Source organism: Manihot esculenta, chromosome 3, assembly GCF_001659605.2.
Source record: "Manihot esculenta cultivar AM560-2 chromosome 3, M.esculenta_v8, whole genome shotgun sequence".
In the NCBI taxonomy this organism is placed as follows: domain Eukaryota; kingdom Viridiplantae; phylum Streptophyta; class Magnoliopsida; order Malpighiales; family Euphorbiaceae; genus Manihot; species Manihot esculenta.
This window is the reverse complement of record NC_035163.2, coordinates 16310822-16325872: the sequence shown is the minus strand read 5'-3', so window position 1 is coordinate 16325872 and position 15051 is coordinate 16310822. Positions and strand designations below refer to the sequence as shown.

The following is a 15051-nucleotide window of genomic DNA, read 5'->3' as shown; positions in this document are numbered from 1 at the left end:
TGGAAAATTTAAATAAAATATAAAAAATAAATATAAATCTTAAATATTATTAAATATATATTTTATTAAAAAAGTAAATCATAAAATATATTCATTTATATGATATAAAAAATAAAATAATATAAATATAATATAAAAATAAAATAATATTATATTTAAATATAACTAATATTTTTACATTCAAAATTTTAATTTGGTGGTAAGTGTATATGAGTAATTTAAGAGGTTTCAAACTTCTACTCTCCCGATCTCTGATTGAAATAAAAAATGTAATTAATATTTTTTAAAAATTAAAAATAAATTTAAATTTAATTATTTGATAATTTAATTTATTTATTATTATTTTTAATAATATATTTTTTAAAATGATTTATGTAAAAAATAAAAAATTAAATCAAAATCGAATCCCTGGTTTAAAATCGATTTTAGTTCACAAAAGGAAAATCATAACCGATCTTCTAGTTTAAAGTTTTGATCTGATTTAAAAATCAGAATCAATTGATCAGTCTCATCCCGTGTTTAACAGGTGCAATTTCAGTTCGGTTGACGATACAAACCGAACCGTGGCCATGTCTAGGATGGACTCCATAACAGATAAATATTAGGAAAAAAGAATAAACAAACAAACAAAAACAAAACAAAACGCCTTTCTGCTTGGTTTCTCTCTCTATCTCTCTGCTCTGAGCTCTTTCCTTGTTTCTCTCCTTCTCTCCTCTGCGAAACACTGTCACTTTGCCATTTTCTTTTCTTTGGGAAAGAAAACGCACGCGACAATAGAGAAACAGAGAAACACAAGCACCAGGTGCTTGTTCATTGGCTTCTGAGTAAAGGGTTGTTTGTGTTTGGACTCAGTTGATGCTTCCTTGTAGACGCTGTACGCTCAAAAGGGTATGCTTCTTCTTCCTCAACATGTATTTTCTCCCCTCTTTTCCTCTATTTTACGTTTTGGTGATTTGCATAACAATTTTGCATGTAGTGTTTTCTCAGTAGGTAAGTTACTCGTAATTTTCTCCTTCAGCCGTTACTTGGTTTTGCGAGCTGATTTTTCTTTTTTCTTTTTTCCTTTTTTGTTTTTAGGGTTTCAGTTGTTATTCTCTTTAACAAGGGTGGCTGAGTTGGTTGTTAAGTTTTTATACGGATTTTGGTAGCAATACTATACTATAGATATGACTAGTAATGAAATGGAGCATGCTAAAGAAGCGGGGAAAGATGTGGAGGAAACAGTCAATATCAATTTAAATGATGCTCTACTTGAAAGGGAAGCCAAGGGCCCTCCTTTGTCTCACTCTGGGGATCAGGAAGCTCAAAACCTAGTTAAAAATGGGGAACTGAGGGCAGAGGACAAGGATGGTGTTACCAAAGATGCAATGGACAAAACAGTTGTTCAGGTAGAAGAACAAATCCCAGGTGGAAATGTTGCAGATATTGTTGGTGCCAAAAGTCCTGAGGCTTTTAATGATAACAAGGCTGGAAATGCTACTAGTGATAGTGAAGTCCAAGAAAATGCAACTAGTGGTGGTAACATCCAAGCCAAAGCCAAAGCCAATGCCAATGCCGATGGAATAAATGGTGACCTTCTGAATGTGAAATTTGACTCTGTTGATAGTGCTGATAATGGTGCCAACGAAATTAACAATAATGCAGATGTTAAAAATGAGGATAGTCATATCCAGCTCTTGAATGAAAAGTCTTTGGAGACCAAAGCTGAAGGTTATGAGAAAGTTGATGATCATAAGAATGTGGAGGCAGTGAAAGATGTTGTGACCAAGATGGATTTGTCTCCATCACAGACTACAAAGGAGATGGCAAAACCCAGTTTGGATGAGGAGCATGGAGCCACCATGAGCACTCCAAACAAATCATTCCTTGTAGAACCTACTTCATCTGAGGGCTATGAGTCAGGAACAGAAGAGGAGCAAGCTGCATTTATGAAGGAGGTTGAAACTTTTTATAAAGAAAATAACTTTGAATTCAAGGCCCCCAAGTTCTACAAAGAAGAACTGAATTTGCTCAAGTAAGTTGTTACTATTTGTTTGCATTCTAGTTTGAAAGCTTATGTGGTATTCATTAGAAAACCTTCCAGCTACGTGTTACTTATCCTACCTTTTTGTTTGATTTAGGTTATGGAGAGCTGTGGTCAAACTGGGAGGATATGAACAGGTTTGCCTTCTTTCCATCCGACAATTATTCATCTTTTATCAGGCTTCATTTGTTTGCAATGCCTTGAGAAGTACGCGCCTGTGTTATGATAAAATATAGAACATGTGTTCCAGACTCTTAATTGATTAACTATGTTAGACTTATTACATATTTAGATGTCAGGAACTTAAATTTCCCTCTTTATGTTTTGGACGGATCTGATTGCAGCTTATCTACAATTATTCAACTGAACCATAAAAATTTTCTACTTGATTATGATTGTGCTGTAATTTTGAGTTGATGGATGGTTAATCTTATAGGTCAGAACAAGCTGACATATATTCATGTATAAATGAATAAAAGGGAAATAATCAGTTGATTTTATTTTTATAAGCAAGACCCATGCTGTATTTGTTGTTATATGGCTTTCAATTTATTAAACCAGTTAAATATTTGGGAAATATACCAATAAGTTCAACTTTCTTTTTTCAAAGGATAAATATATTGAATTAAAATTTTATTTGCAATGAGATCTTTTTTGAATTGTTCTCCCTAAAGTAGTTTTAAAATTATAAAAGGTTTACTAGTTTCTTTCGAGTACTGGAAATTTCTTTAAGGGGAGTGGTGCCACTGTTTAAGCCTTGACTTCCTGAATTATGAGATAGACCCTTCATACTCCGTCCTATAAGCAGATTTACTAAAGCTTGTGTCTTTTTATCCCCTCTCCTCTTTTCTGTCTCTCTACCACCTTTCTGCTTCAGATTAAAAGTATAACTATTAAATTTTTTTAATCAATAATTCAGTGTACAATTTGTTCATCCAGTAATCTGCTACTGAACTTCAAATGCATTAGTTAGCTGAATCTGAACCTTGTCAAGCATTACTAACCTTTTTTCTATGATAAAGCACTTTACTGTAGTTCTCGATGTTTACTTTCTCTTTGTTAAATTTGGGTCAGGCCTAACTCACCCCAAAAGCTAGATCAATGGGGAGGATTGCTTATGGCTCATATAAGAGGCACATTACCCCTTTCCACAACCGATATGGGATTCAACACACCCCCTCATGCTCAGAATTTTTACTGGTGCGTGGCACATTTATGGGGCGCCCAACATCGGATGGGGAGGCTCTGATACCATGTTAAATCTGGGCCAGGCCTAACTAAGCTAGGTCTAGGGGGAGGATTGCCTATGGCTCATATAAGGGGCACATTACCCCTTTCCACAACCGATGTGGGATTCAACACTCTCCCAATCTGTATTTTTTAGTTAATATTGGGTGTTGACTATTAATTGTTGATAACAAAAGGATTACTAATAATAGCTCGACATAAATTTGAAATTTTCTTTTAAAAAAAGTGACAGGATATTCTGAGGTCTTTTTATGATGAATGTACGAAGGATACTAAATAATATTTTCCAAAAAATTGAACTTGTTTGGAAAAAGAGTTTCAGAAAGCGAAATTATAGTAGTGGAAACAAATGTGTCTGACCTTTATGAACTGGTCCTTGCCGGTACGTTTTCCTACAGTGCCTTTTTATTGAACTGCTTATCCCTAAGTGACTTGCTAAATTGAATGTTGTTTTTCTCATTCCCATTTCTTTCCATCTTCCACAGTTCCTGCTTTCAGTATCTGATTAGTTATCTTTTCACAACTTGCTGGAGATATTATTGATTTACTGTTGATCCAAAATACAAAATTTCTTAAAAGTGGTTTCATGTGACGTCTCAATTGCTTGTAAACCTTTAGAATATCATGCACCTTTTTGTTGGTTCTTGAGAAGATATTACAGGGTTTCTTTTTGTTTATGACCATTTACAGGTGACTTCATGCAAATTATGGCGGCAAGTGGGAGAATCATTCAGACCCCCAAAGTAAGGATGACTCTGATTTTATTTGATATCTGACAATGACTTCTATATTATGTTTACAGTTTCTGGGAATAGAAGAGGAATGCATTTACCTTCTATGTTTGGGTGATTAGGTAGTAAATTACTGTGGTTGTCTGCTGGATAATTGTGTTAGTCTCATTGTTTGCAAGAGTTGAAAACAAATTGGAATTGAATGCTTTTATTGATAGTGTTTGAGTTTGCTGGATTTGCATGTAGGAAGTTTTCCTATAACTTTGAGCTATAGGTTTCTTTACTAGAATCTTACAAATCCTCAATATCTATGCTCTGGTTTCGCTATGATGCTCTAATTTATTGGTTTCAACTTTTTTTTTTTTAGTTGTTTTGGATCAAGTTAATTCTTCATTATGGTTTTGAACTTTTGATTGAACAGGACCTGCACTACTGTCTCTTGGACATTCCGAATTTTCTATGAGAAGGTAATGTGCTCTAACTGATAACTATATCTATGGAATTATTACTTCCTAGGATTCATAATCATCATTTTATGCAGGCATTACTTGAGTATGAAAGGCATAAAATGCATTGTGGGGAGCTCCCTTTTTCTGATGCTTCCTTGACAGAGCCCATTAGAGTTGAAAATCAGGTAATCTGAAATATCTAATGCATATGACTGGATTTAAGTCACTGTCATGGCTGTCTTCAAAGGTAAAATAAAAACAGGCTTGTGATGGCCATAATACAATTGTAATAGCTTATCATTGTGCAAATTATTTCTGAAAATTTTGCAAAGTTCATGAAATGAATAGGTAAGTATAAATGTATCAAATACAAACATTAAGACCATCATTTTCAGACATCATTAGCATTAATCAATTTAAAGCTAAAATAACTATGTAGATAGTAAAGATTAATGCTCCATATTATAAATTTAAGAAAATACCTAGTGTCAAATATTCTTCAATGGAAAAGTAAAAAGACCATAAACAAAAATAGATAACTTAATTTTCGCAAGAGATGTGTAGAAGAAGAAATATAGTTGATGATCTTTAGCTCAAGAGAGGAGAAATGAAAGATTTGTAGGAAGAAAACTTTTGATGAAAGTTTTGGGAGAGAAAGTGGGACACGACAGCTTAAAACTCCCCATACTAGATGAAAAAGAATGAGAAATAGCTGCTAAAAAATAAGTGAGTAATGGACTGTTACCATTAATTATAAGTAAAAAATGAATGTTACTCTGAATTAATGGGAATAATGGACATTGTAGGAACATATTTTCTTTTGGTAACGGGAGGGAAAAAAAGCACATAAATAGTGGCTGTTACATTTTAAAATCATCAAGATTATGGAGTTTTAAGTTTTGTTGATATATATTCTTCAATCTATCAATCCAATGTGGTTGCATTGAGGACTTTAATTTCTCAGTATAAGTGTAGCAAAATTCCTATGTGGAGGAACAAAGGGTACTTGCAATAAGGAAGTAAGGTGCAGGAGATAAATTTTCTGGAGTCCTTTTGTGATGGTTGGAAAGTTGGAAGGTAGTCTGTTATAACTCTAGATTTGTATGGGGTCTGTTTCTGGTTGCCTTCTTTGAGGATTGGTTATTTAAGGCATGATTTTGATGTGGTAACCTTACTGGATAGCATGGGCATGCTCATTTCATTTGCTCTTGTTTTGCATATTTTCTTGCTTGTTTGCTTCTATATTTGCAATTTGAATTTAGATTCTGTTGCTTCCTTTTCTTAGATGATTATGTACATATGTTCTGTTAGGAATCTGGTTTACTGTCCTAATAAATTTGATTACAGGCAGTAGGAAGTCAAGCTGCTGGGTCGGGTAGGGCAATAAGGGATGCTGCGGCTCGTGCCATGCAGGGATGGCACTCCCAACGTCTCCTTGGTAATGGTCAGGTTTGTGATCCAATCATCAAGGTGTGTGGACAACTTCTAAGCTTGATGATTAAATTTTTGTTCCCTGCCGCATTCCCAGCATTTAGACAAGACCTTTTTCCTTAACTTGCTATTTCTTTTCTTTTTCTGAGTTAGGATAAGAACTCAAATTCTACTCCAAAGAGTGACAAGCAGCTAAAATCCAATGGTATAACTAATTATGGATCAGTATCTTCTGTACTTTAGATGCAAATATCTCTCTGAACTTGGATTGTTGACTCAGGTTTACTGAAGCGTAAAAAGCCATCAACTGTTGAGCGTGCTGTCCATGTTCCTCGTATGAAAACAATGAAACTGCAGTTACTATCTCTGGTTACTCTGTTGTCATAGGCATTGACTGACTGTGAAACATAATACCCCCAATTTGAAAGTGCTGAAATTGGGGTTTTTCTTTGGCAGGGCAGATACTATGGTCATTGACATTGGACCTCCAGCTGATTGGGTGAAGATCAATGTGCAAAGGACTGTAAGATTTTGTCTATTTCCAATTATATGAGTTATGATTCTCTAAATATATTGATCCTTAAGCTTTTCTCATTGAGTGCTAAAATTTTGACCATATGCAGAACGATTGCTTTGAAATATATGCTTTAGTTCCAGGGCTTTTGCGTGAGGAGGTAAGCTGCATCTGAAAGCCTTCCTTTTGGTCTTGTTTTATCTCTTTTCACAACATGACAGAGCTTTTCTGTGCTTTTGAGCTTTTTCCTTGAATGATGTTGACATTTTACTTCCTACAAGTCTTTATATTCCAATGATATCTATTTTCAGGTGCACGTTCAGTCTGATCCAGCTGGACGCTTGATTATATCTGGTCAACCAGAACAATTAGATAATCCTTGGGGTGTCACACCCTTTAAAAAGGTTTGTGAAAAATTAATGAATTCGAATTCCTTGTATTTTTTGTGTTTGTCCATCCGAGTTTCTTAGCATGTTTCGCTTGGAGAGTAATAAAGGCTACTTCTTTGGCCCCCCTTGTTGACTAATTCGAGCACGTACAAACAGAAATATTACTCTTTATATCAAGATATTATAACAGAAGAAAATGAATAACCTGCTAATTTTCCATGTAGATCCTGTTTATTCCATGGATTAAAAATGAGTACCATGTAGACTACTAGACTTGATGCTCTTTGTCATGTAACCAAATGAAGTGTAACATTGGTTTCTGATTGCAGGTTGTGAGCTTACCTTCCAGAATTGATCCACATCAGACATCTGCTGTTGTTACCCTGCATGGGCAGTTGTTTGTGCGTGTCCCTTTTGAGCAGTCAGATATTTAGAATGCAGAGGATGTTGTCAATTAAAGGAAAGCGGGTTGTTACTCGCTCCCTGTCAGAAGAAACTAGTTTAGAGCAAAGACTAATTTTGTAGTGCAAGTTGTTTAGTCATTGCTCACAGTCGAAACCTGAGACCAGTGTAAATGGGTATATTTGCATCTTAGTCTTTTAATTTCTGTAATTAATAGCATTGAAATTCAACTATCTCTAAATATGTTTCTTTTATTATTTTGATTTCAAATGGAAGTGGGATTTGGTAGCGAAGTAAATACATGCAAGCAGGACTGTACTGTTCTCATGTATTTTTGAAATAGCCATTTTGTTATCTTTGTAAAAACTGGGCTAAGAAGTCTGCTTTGATTTAATCCTTTAGTTCAGAAATCATATCCTTGTATATCCAATAAGTTAGAAAGCAGGGTCCTGCAAATCTGGAGCAAAAGATCAAGTGTTATCTGATTTTAACTCGGTTCATCTAGGCCATGCCTGTGAAGGATTAAAAACTGAAAAGTGTAGAAGTAGGGGAATGTTGGGTTGGAAATTTGCATTCTCTATGCAGATTTGTTCTAATTGACAGGGATATCATATCCAATGTGTATGTAAAAACACGCTGGCCAAAGTTTTGTGCTCATCCTTCCTCCCACACTACTGCCGGGGAGGCCAATGAGTTCCATCTGCCGCCATCCAAGTGGCCTTTTGGATCTCAATAGGCTCTAAAGGGTCGGCTCCACCCTCTCTCATGTTCTTCAACATGTATATTTTCTCTCTTGCATTAACAGCTTCTGATATCCTTTTAATGGAGTCTGGAAGTCCATTTATTCTCACATTCAACTCATTGTACTCTTTTTATTCTTCTCCTGGCCTGTTTTCTCTTTTCTTAGTTGGATAAACTTTTAAGCCGAAGTAGGTGTCAGGATTCCTTGGTTCAATATGATGTTAACCCATAGATCAGCAAAGCTGCAAGCCTCAAACATTTTCTCAAAAGTAAGAAGTGCACCTCCATCATCAGACATATAGCAAGAAACCTTCTCTACAAGGTAATCAGCTCCTAGAATTGAAAGAATAGTATTGGCAGCGATCGAGGGTGGCTCTTTCTCAGGCTCATCAATGGACACACATATGTCTACTGCATGGAGCGATCCATAGGAGAAAGCTTAGGCATTTGATCCAAAATCCAAGGAAAGCAAACCATATTTCACATTCTACTGACATAATCCACAACCATCTTGCGTCTTATTTGGATTACTAACTCTCCAATTCAAGAAAAATGCCAGTCTCCTTTTGGGCATACAAATAGCAATCCCTACAAATTTTGAACCTGAAAAGTACACATTATCCTGAAGTAGAAAAAAAAAGTTCAATTAAGTCCCTGTATTTTTGTTCAAGGGTTAAAATAAATTCAATTTAATTTTTTTTTTATCAATTAAGTCTTTGTAGTCAAATAAGTCCTGATCTAATATGATTTATATTTTTAATAATAAAATATTATTTTTTTAAATTTAAAATATCAAAAATTTAGGATTTTAATTAACATAAATATTAAAAAACTACATAAAAAGAGTAGATAATTTTAAAAATTAAAAAAATAAATCTTATCAATAAAAAAATATTTTATTAGTTCAGGACTTATTTGATCATTGAGCAAAAGTATATGTGCTTAATTGGTCGAAAAAATTGAATTAAATTTATTTAGTTCTTAAATAGAAGTGAATAGATTTAATTGGATTTATATCTAAAAAAAAAAAGAGAATTTATATATAAAACCTTATTTTCTTACGGCAATCAACATTCAAAATATGCGATTGTATAATCAAAATATTCGATTACTTTGTAAGCTCGGTCGTTTATAAAGATTATTAAATTGAAATGCTAGCTAATAAGATACCAACCACCTCAGTTATATATTTTTGCATATAGCTTCATAGTCAAAGAATAAAAGGATCATTTAAGCACATCAATATTTCACTGCAATGGATGTGTCCATCAGCTGATTGTCTGGTATTGGAGAAATATGCACAGTGCAGTTCGTGTAGTCACTTGATATCTCTCTTAATGTATCAAGGTCTTCCTTGGAAAGACTAATGTAGCAGCCACTAGAAGTTTTTCTAGCAAATTTGATAGTTTGCCTATTAGAAAAATGATTTCCCTGATATCCATTAGAGCCTCCAAGAGTATGTATGGCTTTTTTTGAAGGTTGGGAAGAAAAAGGAAGCCATTAATTATTTAATATTTTCTTAGATTTACGGAAGATTTACGTAGAACTCTTATAATCAATGATTATAATACAATCGTTGAATAGTATTATAAAAATTTTCTCAATGACATTTATTCTCTTGCATACTATATAAGTGTAAAAATTTCTACCAAAAAATTATATTATTAGATGAGAGAATTTGAAAAATGAAATTTAAACCTCATAAATATATATACTTAATTTTTTTTTTTTGAAAATGCTTAGTTCAATTTAATTAAAATAATGTATATAAGCTTATAAATATCAAGAGCATCTTAATTACTCATGGATTCAAAATGATTTGTCAAATGTTGTTATTTCATATTCACTCTAAAAAATTTTTATTTATGCAAAATAATACCGTTTGAAAATTATGATTTATTATTAATCTGCACTAAAACTAAATCTGAAGAGAAAGAAGGAGAAGCATGCCTTTTTCCTTTTATTCAAGATGTAATGAGTTTTTACAAGAATAAGATAAATCCGAAACTTAGTTTTAGAGGAGCTTATATACTCCTCACGTGGAGCGTAACAGGTGCTCAGATTATAAAAGGACAATTATGCCCATAAGACAGCAAAGAATAAAACAAAACAATATATCAACTAAACTATGATTATCTTGCATTCTCTTCACGCCCCCTGCAAGTTGGAACTGGGATGGAGACCAGGGGCAACTTGGAACAAAGGTGGTGATGCTGATCAGAAGATAAAGGCTTGGTGAGCAGGTCTGCAAGTTGAGCAGTGGTGGAAACATGCGAAGGGTGAATGAAACCCCGCTGAAGCTGCTCACGGACAATGTGGCAGTCAATCGAAATGTGTTTTGTACGTTCATGAAACACCGGGTTAGCAGCGATATGCAAGGCAGCCTGATTATCACAGTGGAGAGGGATTGGCAGCTGAGTAGGCACCTGCAAGTCTTGAAGAATATAAGAAATACACAATAATTCACAAACAGTACTTGCCATAGCACGATATTCCGCCTCAGCGGATGATTTTGAGACAGTGGGTTGTTTCTTGGTTTTCCAAGAAACCAATGAGGATCCAAAAAAAATGCAGAATCCAGTGAGAGATTTGCGCGAAAAGGGGCAGGAGGCCCAATCAGAATCACAGTAAGCTGTGAGAGGCATGGTGGCAGTAATAGGAAAGCATAGCCCTTGATGTATAGTGCCTTTCAAGTAGCGAAGGACATGCATGGTAGCCTCCCAATGAGGCTTGCGGGGTTGATGCATGAACTGGCTCAGATGCTGGACAGCATAACTGAGGTCAGGCCGTGTAAGATTAACATATAGCAACCTCCCAATTAGACGTCTGTAAGCATGGGGTTCAGGAAGAATATCTCCTGTGTCCAGAGAGAGACGCAGCCCTTTAGGCAAGGGAAAGGAGGCTGGTTTGCATGAGTGCATACCAGCATCCCTCAAAATATCAGAAATATACTTGGTTTGGCTTAAAAGAGTAGCAGTAGATGATCTGGCCACTTCTAGGCCAAGAAAGTATTTCAGAAACCCCAAGTCTTTAATGGTGAACTTGGAATGTAAAGCATTTTTAACCTCAGTCATAGCAACAGTAGAGGTACCAGTAAGAAGAATGTCATCCACATATATTAACAAGGCCAAAAAATAGTCAGTAGTGCATTTAACAAAAAGGCAGTATTCATGGGCAGATTGGGTGAAACCTAGTGTCTGCAAAAAACTTGTAAACTCAAGATTCCATTGCCGAGAAGCCTGTTTAAGTCCATATAAGGATTTCTGGAGGAGGCAGACTTGCCCGGGCAGAGCCTTATCATAACCCTGTGGTGGAAGCATATAGACTTCCTCATCTAAGGTGCCATGTAAGAAAGCATTGTTTATGTCAAGTTGAAACACAGGCCATTGTTTATGAGTAGCAAGGGCTATGAGAATACGAACTGTAGCCAATTTGGCAACAGGAGAAAACCGGTCTTTATAATCAAGACCTTCAATTTGATTGTAACCCTTGGCGACCAACCGGGCTTTGAATCTATCAATGTCACCATTTGGTTTACATTTGACCTTATAGACCCATTTACAACCTATGGCTTTCTTGCCTTTAGGAAGGGTTGTAAGGATCCAGGTGTTATTCTGTTCGAGGGCATGCAATTCATGTTGCATTGCATTAACCCAATCAGTATTTTGGGATGCCTGAATGTAGGTGGCAGGTTCTGGAATGCGAGAAATGTTCAGGACATATGTTTGATATGAAGGTGAAAGGTGAATGGTGGAAATGGGAGGATGGACAGTGGTGATTGCCGTGGCAACAAAGTCATCCAGCCACGCTGGTGGTTTAATGGCTCTGGAAGACCTTCGGAGGCCAGAGAGATCAAGAGAAGGCTGAGAAGGTGAGGATATAGATGTGACAGGCTCTGAATCAGGTATGGGAATAGGCAGCACCACAGGGGGTTGCAGAGATTGTGTGCTAAAGGGAAAAATGTGTTCATAGAACACAACATCACGGCTAACAAAGATAGCACCAGTAGCTAGATCATAGAGTTTGTAAGCTTTGTGATTACTGGCATAACCAATAAAGGCTGCCTTAATGGACTTGGTACCAAATTTGTCTTTGTGAGTGTTTGTTTTGGTGGCAAAACAAAGGCATCCAAATTTTTTTAGATGAAAATAATTAGGGGCTTTCCCATAGAGACGCTCATAAGGGCTCTGCCACCCAAATTGGGCCATAGGAAGTCTGTTTATTAAATAGGTGGCAGTAAGGACACATTCAGACCAAAAAGTGTGTGGGACATGAGAGTGTATTTTGAGAGCTTTAGCCATGTCTAAAATATGTCTGTGCTTTCTCTCAACCACTCCATTTTGTTGAGGAGTGTGAGGACAAGATCTTTGATGTATTATGCCCTTTTGATTTAACAGTCTAGAGCAATCATTACTAAGAAATTCACATCCGTTATCTGTCCTTATTGTCTTGACAGAGGCATTGAAGTGAGTTTGTACCATATTCAGAAATGTAGATAAGATATGAACAGTTTGACTTTTAAGGCGCATTAAGAAGGTCCAGGTGGCCCTGGTATTGTCATCAACTAAAGTGAGAAAGTATTTTGCTCCTGTGACACTTTCTATGTTATAAGGGCCCCAAATATCTATGTGGAGGAGATCAAAACGTTCCTTAGCAACAGTGGTACTAAGGGAAAAGGGTAACCTGGCCTGCTTGGCTTGGGGACAGGTTTGGCACTGTAAAGGAGTACCCTTAGTGTGTTTAAGCACATCAATATGTTTGAGTTTCCCAAGGGATGCATGCCCTAGTCTATCATGCCAATCAACAATATTACTAGCATACATACAAGATTCAGCTCGAGAAGATTGGCTTTCTTTATTTATAGAATGTGTAGAAAGCATGGTATTTACAAAGGAATGTAATCCAGGCATAGTATTCAGAATAGCAACTAATTGTTTATCAATTTCAATGGGCATAAAACTCATCTGATTCAATCTGTATAATCCTGCTTCTTCTTTGCCCACAGTAACCACTTTCTTAGTCATTAGGTCCTGAATAATACAACAGGAAGGAAGAAAAAAACAGCTTAGCTTACAATCTTTGATTAATTTGCTAACAGAAAGAAGATTATAATTGAACTTTGGAACAAATAAGACATTTTTCAGGTGCATACAATCTGAAAGTGTGATAGAACCAGTGTAGCAAACTTTCATAGTATTCCCATCAGGTAAGTAAACTAAAACTGGCTTATTTAATAGCTCTAACTCATTAAAGAATGATTGATTCGAAGACATGTGGTCAGTGGCACCAGTGTCAAGAATCCAATTATAGTGCTTATGAATAAATGCACAAGCCATAGACTTAGAGTTAGAAGTACCTGCAAAGATAGCTGGATCTGAGTCTGAATGATATTCATTGTTGTAGTCAAATTGATGAGTATTTGCTGTGAGCACAGCCTTTTCTTTCATCAGTTTGCTTACCTCCTGTTGTAAGGAGTTCATCATGATATTGAGGTCATTTATCTGAGTAGATGTGTTAGGCATGTCAAGAGGTGTGTCCCTTTTATGTGGGGTGCCCTCAACAGCTGCCACAACCTTTCGTTCATGTCCTATGTTTCTATTTGCTTTAGAGGGCTGTCCATTATTCTTAATTTTCGTTTTAAACCACTCAGGGTAGCCTATCAACTTGAAACAGCCCTCTCTGACATGTCCATCCATGTCACAGTAGGAGCAATGCCCCCTTTTTGGGCCAGGTCCCCTTTGTTTTCCTTGATATTGTTTATATGTCCTATTCATCAAGGCTAGAGGTTCAGTGTTCCCATTAATGTTTCCCAGAATATCCTTCTGAGACTCAAATTTCAGTACCATAGAATAGGCTTTATTTACAGAGGGCAGAGGATCCATCCCCAGGATCTGATCTCTTACTGTTCCGTAGGCATCACTCAAGCCCATAAGAAATTGCATTAGCCTATTTCTATTGTTAATTTCATCAATTGCCTTTGATGCTCCACAGGTGCATGGAGGAAGGGTCTCCATTGATCCCAATTCATCCCAAAACCCTTTCAATTTAGTGAAATAGACAGATGCAGAGGCATTGTCTTGAGATATCAAGGATATTTTCCTACGCAACTCATAGATCATGGTTCCATTACACTCACCGAATCTTTCGGTAATTTCAAGCCAGAGATCCCTAGCTGAGGCTGTGTAAATGAAGCCATCGACTAACTCTCTGGATATAGAATTTAGAATCCAGGATGTGACCATAAAGTCACATCGCTTCCATTGTTCATAGGAATCAGATCCTTTATCAGGTATTGTAACGGTGCCTTTTATAAATTCCAGTTTCTGTTTGGCTCCTAGGGCTATCCTAATGGCTCTACACCAAGACCTAAAATTTGTCCCTATCAGAGGAGCAGATACTAAAACCATACCTGGATGGTCCGAAGACTGGAGAGTCAGAGGATCTCCAAGATTCTGAGTTCCGATCTGGATTTTGTCCTTCGCCTCCGTGATTTTGCCTTCTTTACTGGTATTCCCGCGTTCTGCCATGATCGACAAGATTTGTCCGTTTTAGCCACAGATCGTGGTGTAAGCTTGTAGATCTGACTGAGTTGAGGCCGTCTTGAAGGAAAACGGAAAGATTAACGAGATCTGCTTGTCATGCAAGCCAGATTCGGTGTAGGACTGGTGATGGCGTTCACCTGGCGTGTAAGCCGGCTCTTTTCGGTAAAGGTTGTTTTAAAAAGGGATGACGAGGATGAACGGAAGAGACAGGGAAAGGTGCAAACCCTAACCTGCTCTGATACCATGAAGAGAAAGAAGGAGAAGCATGCCTTTTTCCTTTTATTCAAGATGTAATGAGTTTTTACAAGAGTAAGATAAATCCGAAACTTAGTTTTAGAGGAGCTTATATACTCCTCATGTGGAGCGTAACAGGTGCTCAGATTATAAAAGGACAATTATGCCCATAAGACAGCAAAGAATAAAACAAAACAATATATCAACTAAACTATGATTATCTTGCATTCTCTTCAAAATCCAAATCCTCAATCTCAAATTTTAGCATCCAAACATTGCAAGAATTTATTTGGCCATAAGTTAGGAATGAAAAAAAAAAAGTTTTCTAATGTTCAAGAGTTATTCAA

At 36.2% G+C, this 15051-nt stretch overlaps 1 protein-coding gene across 4 annotated transcripts; it reads left to right on the top strand.

Annotated features, from left to right (window-relative positions):
- The first annotated feature begins 612 nt into the window (after positions 1-612).
- On the top strand, positions 613-7444 carry LOC110612453 (AT-rich interactive domain-containing protein 6). Of its 4 annotated transcripts, none has more exons than XM_021753249.2 (13): positions 613-888; positions 1078-2014; positions 2121-2160; positions 3962-4014; positions 4424-4469; positions 4544-4636; positions 5799-5921; positions 6036-6087; positions 6163-6216; positions 6344-6405; positions 6506-6556; positions 6708-6800; positions 7115-7444. In XM_021753249.2, exons 2-13 carry the CDS (start codon positions 1167-1169, stop codon positions 7217-7219), a joined length of 1620 nt encoding a protein of 539 aa, XP_021608941.1. In that variant the 5' UTR covers positions 613-888; positions 1078-1166; the 3' UTR covers positions 7220-7444. The 4 variants fall into 4 exon arrangements, 3 of the variants coding, with proteins under 3 accessions (XP_021608941.1, XP_021608939.1, XP_021608940.1); XM_021753247.2 differs by having other exon boundaries at positions 6311-6405; XM_021753248.2 differs by having other exon boundaries at positions 6163-6238; positions 6339-6405.
- The last annotated feature ends 7607 nt before the right edge of the window (positions 7445-15051 follow it).

What these genes read in the sequence shown, in the direction of transcription:
- LOC110612453 (XM_021753247.2), top strand. Translation starts at nt 1,167, where the DNA reads ATGACTAGTAATGAAATGGAGCATGCTAAAGAAGCGGGGAAAGATGTG. An exon ending in TTTGTGATCCAATCATCAAG is followed by an intron (nt 5,922 to 6,035) that starts GTGTGTGGACAA and finishes TTTCTGAGTTAG; the next exon opens with GATAAGAACTCAAATTCTAC. An exon ending in AGATCAATGTGCAAAGGACT is followed by an intron (nt 6,406 to 6,505) that starts GTAAGATTTTGT and finishes GACCATATGCAG; the next exon opens with AACGATTGCTTTGAAATATA.